Source organism: Ricinus communis, chromosome 10, assembly GCF_019578655.1.
Source record: "Ricinus communis isolate WT05 ecotype wild-type chromosome 10, ASM1957865v1, whole genome shotgun sequence".
NCBI classification, from domain to species: Eukaryota; Viridiplantae; Streptophyta; class Magnoliopsida; order Malpighiales; family Euphorbiaceae; genus Ricinus; species Ricinus communis.
This window is the reverse complement of record NC_063265.1, coordinates 9,482,916-9,489,113: the sequence shown is the minus strand read 5'-3', so window position 1 is coordinate 9,489,113 and position 6,198 is coordinate 9,482,916. Positions and strand designations below refer to the sequence as shown.

The 6,198-nt window shown below is 32.0% G+C and overlaps 1 protein-coding gene across 4 annotated transcripts; it reads left to right on the top strand.

Annotated features, from left to right (window-relative positions):
- Positions 1-984: 984 nt before the first annotated feature.
- Positions 985-4,713, top strand: LOC8282397 (WUSCHEL-related homeobox 11). Of its 4 annotated transcripts, none has more exons than XM_025158552.2 (3): positions 985-1,202; positions 2,132-2,722; positions 3,477-4,343. In XM_025158552.2, exons 2-3 carry the CDS (start codon positions 2,134-2,136, stop codon positions 3,671-3,673), a joined length of 786 nt encoding a protein of 261 aa, XP_025014320.1. In that variant the 5' UTR covers positions 985-1,202; positions 2,132-2,133; the 3' UTR covers positions 3,674-4,343. The 4 variants fall into 4 exon arrangements, with proteins under 4 accessions (XP_025014320.1, XP_025014321.2, XP_025014319.2 ...); XM_015723320.3 differs by lacking the exon at positions 985-1,202 and adding an exon at positions 4,378-4,713 and having other exon boundaries at positions 1,942-2,722; positions 3,477-3,652; XM_025158553.2 differs by lacking the exon at positions 985-1,202 and having other exon boundaries at positions 1,883-2,722; positions 3,489-4,349.
- Positions 4,714-6,198: the final 1,485 nt, after the last annotated feature.

The window sequence follows — 6,198 nt, the reverse complement described above, 5'->3', positions numbered from 1 at the left end:
TTGAATAAGTTTTTTGAGAACGTGATGGATAGGACCGCATAATAATTTCTCCGTTTACACCTTGTAACGTCTACAATTTTGCATAAGAAACTAAAAATACTCATTCATTACCCACTAGCTTATCCTAGACTAAATAAAAGTATCTTTGAACATTAACAGAAAAAGAAAGAGTTAAGAAAAAGAGAAGAGAACTGAAAAACAAACTAGAAGTGTCCCAATGAAGTTTCCTTTTTTCCTGAAATAAATCTCGACATTATTATGTACCGCCTGGAAAGAAAAAAGAAAAAACTCTTCAAAGTTTATCAACAACAAATTAAACCGGTCATAATACACATGAAACTATCTACTATACTACACATCTGAATACATTACTTAATGAACATCAATAATGAAGAAAGAATCTTCAATCAATTTCTGAAATTACAATGGACAAACTGCATTATGATATTGCTCGCTCCAATTGAAAATAGAGTACTTGACAATCATCTCCAGTTTCAGACCTTCAAGAAAAGCTGTAACTCCAAATATCATGTACAATGATTTTACATTTTGATTTTTAAAGGAAAACCCTAGATTCATGTTGTTATTAGAATACAAGAATATATATATATATATGATGATGATGATGATATATAATAACACCAGAATTCTTAAAAATGAAGGCAGAGGCAACAAACAGAGGGTGATAAAACCGCGTCTGAAACTTGCAGGGGTCGGTTTCAGTTTCGTACATGAACAACAATAAAGAATCAATAAAACTATATTATTTATATATAAAGAAACAAGAAAGATAATAAACAAGAAGAAGGTAAATTATATATATATATATATACATATATATTATAGATACACACGTAAATGAAGTGTTCGAAGTTTAAGCCAACCTTTACGACCCCTTTCTCTCCTGCGGTTTAATATAAAAAAAGATCTAAGCCATGTTTCCTTATACGTCATTCTAAATAAATTATTGCACGGTTTATTGACCGTCTATTTGGATTCTTTCTCTTCTTTGTTCCCCCTTTCTTTTCTTTTTTTCTTTTATAAAAATTTTTTGGACTCTACTTTCCATGCATTCCTTCACATGCACTTCCCCAAGCCGAAAACCCTAGCAAACTTTCCCTCTCTACACCTTTCACATTTCCCATTTTTGACCATTCCTTTTCTTGTTTTTCCCATGCAACCTTCTTCAGCCTAACAATGGGGTTAGTACTTGTTAATTGTTTACTTTAATCTTGATACCCAAATCAGTTCTTAATTTGTGGGTTGTTTGCAAAACCCAATTCACTTTTAGGGATATGCTCCATTTCTTTCATTTATTAGCTGAAAATTATTTGTTTGTACTATAGTACATATTTTTGTTTGGCATTTTCAAAACATGTGAATACTAAAATAAAATAAATAAATAAAAATTACCTTATCACAGTCTTTTGTTTTACAAGAAAAAGAAAAGAATTATATGCAATTGGGCACATAATTTAAAATATAAATAACATCATTTGCATGTATCTAACTTATAAATAGTACATAAAATTATTTTTTTATGAAGCATCTTAATTAAGTTGAAACATCATAATAATAATAGTAATTAAAAAAAAAAAGGTATGTGTTTTTGGTACTATATAGAATAAAATCTCTCATGCAGGTTCATAGAGGAAGTATATATTAAATCCTGCTGATTAGATATTTGCATTATTTTTATGTATCATCTTAAGTAATACTGGACATTATAATATTGGGTTAATATTACACACACAAATCCAAGCTGAAACAAGTTCAATCTGAGCTTTTTGGATTAATTGAAAGTTTTGTTAATTTGACTGATAAGCTTTCAACATATAAATTATAAACTAAAGAAAGGACAGGTGTAAGACGGTTGACTTATAAGATCAATCCTAATATCAGATACTGATAACTAAAAATTGATCTAAAACAAGGTTGATATGGTAATTTCAAACAAGGTAACATTCTTTCCACCCCTTTATATACTTCACCCCTTCGATGCATTCTTTCTTGTGTGTGTCTGTGTTTATGTGCCAAAAAAATTGTTGTTTTCTTGTATATTATTTTTTTAAAAACCTAGTTTTTAGCATCAACAGCATTTTCTTTTCTTTTTCTTTGCTATCTTTCACAGCAATGGAAGATAATCAAGGTCAAGACTCGAATAATAGTCCAAGAAACCAAGGGACTGAGAGAAGTGAACCAGTTAGGTCAAGATGGACTCCAAAGCCAGAGCAAATCTTGATTCTTGAATCCATCTTTAATAGTGGAATGGTAAATCCACCTAAAGATGAAACTGTTAGAATAAGGAAACTTCTTGAGAAGTTTGGTTCTGTTGGAGATGCGAATGTTTTTTACTGGTTTCAAAACAGAAGGTCAAGATCTCGCCGCCGGCAACGCCAGATGCAGGCTACTCTTGCTGAAGAACAAAGAAATCAACAAGCTCAAGCTAGTGGTGGTGCAATTCAATATGATGGTGGCAGCACATCTTCTTTGGGTTTTGCAAATTCTTCTTCTTTCAGTGCTGTTTCTGTATCTCCTCCTCCTTTTGTTGTTGGTTCCTCTACCACTTCTTGTGGACTTGTTGCTTGTGGTGGCGAAGATGGTGTAGCGAATAATCTCTATTCAATCCCTAATCAAATGGGTTTTCAAGAAATGGGGCATACATCTGGTATATCTTCAATTTTATGCCCAACAGAAACTTCAAATTTGAATTACCAAACTGGTAAGTGCATGGCTCTTGTAAGTTTGTGTCTTTGGTTCTTTTTCTTTATTTTTCTTCATGCCACAATTATCTCCCCTTAAGCCTAATCATCTTTCTTATCGAAACCCTTTAACTTCTTTTCCTTAAATTTCTCTTGGTGTTACTATAGCTTTACTCTCCAATAATTTTCCAGAAGATATACCGCTATTTCAGAGAAAATAAATGTAGTTAGTATCTAGGTTTCATGAAAGTGAGAGAGAGCTACAGAATAAACAATAATGGATAGCAAACTTTTCAATGATGTAACCGCAGTAATGTTAATTTTATTAAGTTGATAGCTGTACTTTTCCATGAAAAACATTAATGGTCCCCTCCCCCTTCCTCTCTCCTCTTGTTACAGTACCTAGAAAAATTCCACATGAAATCTTTAGCTCTCCTAGGACACCAAATTATTCTGTGTCTTGCTCAATTTTACTGTACTTGTTTTTTTTCTTTAAGGATGTAAACAAATCATAAGCAGGACATACAAGTTAAAATTTTACAGCTGCTAGGAATCTCTTGCATTTTTATTTTCTGTTCCTTGTTAATGGGGCTCTGATCATAATCTCTCTATCCAGAAAAAGGCGCCAATGTAACTAAGCAAAAGCACAATAGTGAATCTCGAGCATCTTAATACACCAAGAAATAAGAAAAAAACAAACTACTGATAGTTGGTTCAGTTAATTAGCTATCCACATTGTTGAATTTGTTTCTTTATATGGTCTTGTTGATTCAGGATTCATTACAGTTTTTATCAATGGAGTTCCAACAGAAGTTCCAAGAGGGCCATTGGACATGAAAGCAATGTTTGGTCAAGATGTAGTGTTGGTTCATTCCTCTGGAATGCCTGTACCCACTAATGAATTTGGATTTCTAATGCACAGCTTGCAGCACGGCGAAAGCTATTTCCTGGTAAACATCGTGGGAAGCTAATAATTCTTCACTTTTCAATCTCTCTCTCTCTTTGTATGTGCCTTTCTTGTGCTTCAACCATAAATAACACTCATCACCAAAACATTAGCCTCTTCTGTTCATGTTCAAATGATATCATTCTTTTTCTTTTCTTTCCTTTTTTTCCTCTTTCTTCTTCTCCTTCTTCTTCCTGTTCTTGTTTGGTGAAAGATTATTGGTTTTTCAAGTGTAATGTCCAAATTTATGTTAGTTCTGAAATGAACTTCTTTTGCTTAATATTGGTAAATGAAGGAATTTTTTGAATTCCATGAAAACTTTCTTTCTCTTCTCTCTCTCTCTCTCTGTTTACTACTTGGTAGCTCATTTTTTACATAAACCAAAGAATCCAATGGTAGGATCATTTTTAATCTACTTTATTTCAGTTCAAGATTCCAAAAAGGTTGAGATGTAAAAATGCTGTTTACAGTTAGGAATTCCACTAAGATATCAATAAATAAAGAGTGCTGTCATTAGGGTTTTCTAAGCACAGTGTTTAGCAGTAACTTAGTATAGTTTAATCCAGTTTTTGACAGTTCCCAACTCTCTGTCTCTCATTTTCTGATGATTAAAGAAATATATATATATTGTCTTCTTGATTATAAATACATTAGATTAATTACTAGTTCATGGAACATACGTCAGAGAATTAAACCATTAAAAATTACTGAACTTTTGTTGTTATACAGGTTTCAAGACCAACATAAATTGGTATTAAAGCTGCATCAAGAAGTGGGAGCTTCCTCTTTGTTGGTTTGCAGCATCTGTTAATTAGGGCTAGTATTTTAGTTACTTTGAAATTAATATATGGAATCCTCTACCCCAACCCAAAAAAAAAAAGTGCATTAGCTTTTCTGTTGTTAATTTTTTCTTTTTACTAAAAAAATTATCTGCTCCTCTTGTTTCATAGGAAGCTTCCCAAGCTCAGTATAATTTACAGACACTATGTGTCAGAAAGACAATTTGTCTACTGGTTAGATCATTATAAAACAATTAGTAAAAGAACCAAAATACCTTTTCTTATATAGTTTATTTGCCTTTGCTTTCGTCTAGTGAAAAAAACAGTTGTTTATTTAATTCGTCAAGTTAATTATTATTTAATACTCTCACCCAAACTCAGTTGATTTTCCAATGCATAATCATTATGCACATATAAAAAAAATTCCAGGAAGCATTAGGTATCAGAAATTGTTTACAGTTCAACTTGGAAGCTATTGTCAAATTGAAGATCAAACTAATACCAATTTGTTACTATGATTCTTGGAGTAATAATGTCTCCTTTCTCTTAAAAAAGCTCACAGTCAAGGCCATGGAATAAAAAGAGCTTCTCATCTAAGCATCATGATTATGTTCCATACACACCTGGCTCGCTTTTCATGAAATTCTGGCAATTTTAATTTGAACCTCCTGGAATTATGGGTGAAGCTAATGGGATAGGTCCCATGATTAATAGAAGATGCGTCTATTAACAATTTAGGATAAGATCGGCAGTGGCATTCTGTTCCATTTCATTGACATTAAAGGAATGTTTACATGCAGTTCCTAGATGATTTACAGGCTTTGTGATTAAATTATTTATATCCCTCCTTTTGCACTCATTTCTTCAAGTATTAATTACAATTGCAATGTGCAAACATTTACGGACAAATATAAAATTTAGGAAAAATAAAACAGGAGAACTCATAAAATTAATCGATGAGCTTGTGGCTTAATCAATAGCTGTTTGCAAGAGTATGAGATTGCAAGTTTTGAACTCTAGTACAATCCTAAGAAAATAAAAGGCTGATAAATTACTATGGGAGAGCTAAATTGACATGTGCAGAACGATGAAGAGGAGAATATTCTATAAACATGAAAAACAAAAACAAATTCTGTGAAATTGACTGGTGAAGAAGGGACCTAGGAAACAGGAATTTGGTGGTTCTATAGAGGACAAGTAATGTACCACATTTTGGGTGGCAATCAAAGTGTAAATGTCGGATTAAAACTCTCATTTATATATGGGCTCAACATCAAATTACTTGAAAAGGAAAAAAGCCTCAAGAGACTTGTCATTTATACAGTCGTAAGTAAGGTTTATTCTTACCAAAATGCAGAGTGAAGCAACAAAATATGGGTGGTAATTAGTAAAATCAGATTAACTTAATTACAAGTAGAATTGTGATGCAATTTAAGGTGTTGTTGGTTTACTCTCAAGTGCCTCTACAATAAAACAAATCAATAAGATTATGGGTGAAATGTCACTTGAGAAATTCAGGTAACGTTAAAATTATATGGAATTATGCAAGCAGCATCTTGCTTGGAAGACAATTGAAAAAGAAATCATCAGATGAAAGCTGCGGTGGACATATTTTTAAGCTGTCATCCCAAGTTTAAATTTGTAAAGTAAATATTCAAAGGAGAATTAAAATAAGAAATAATTAATTCTCATCATTGATTAGATGAGTAATCTGAATTTAAAGTAAATAAATAAATATGAGCATAACTACAAATTAATTAAACAGTAATTT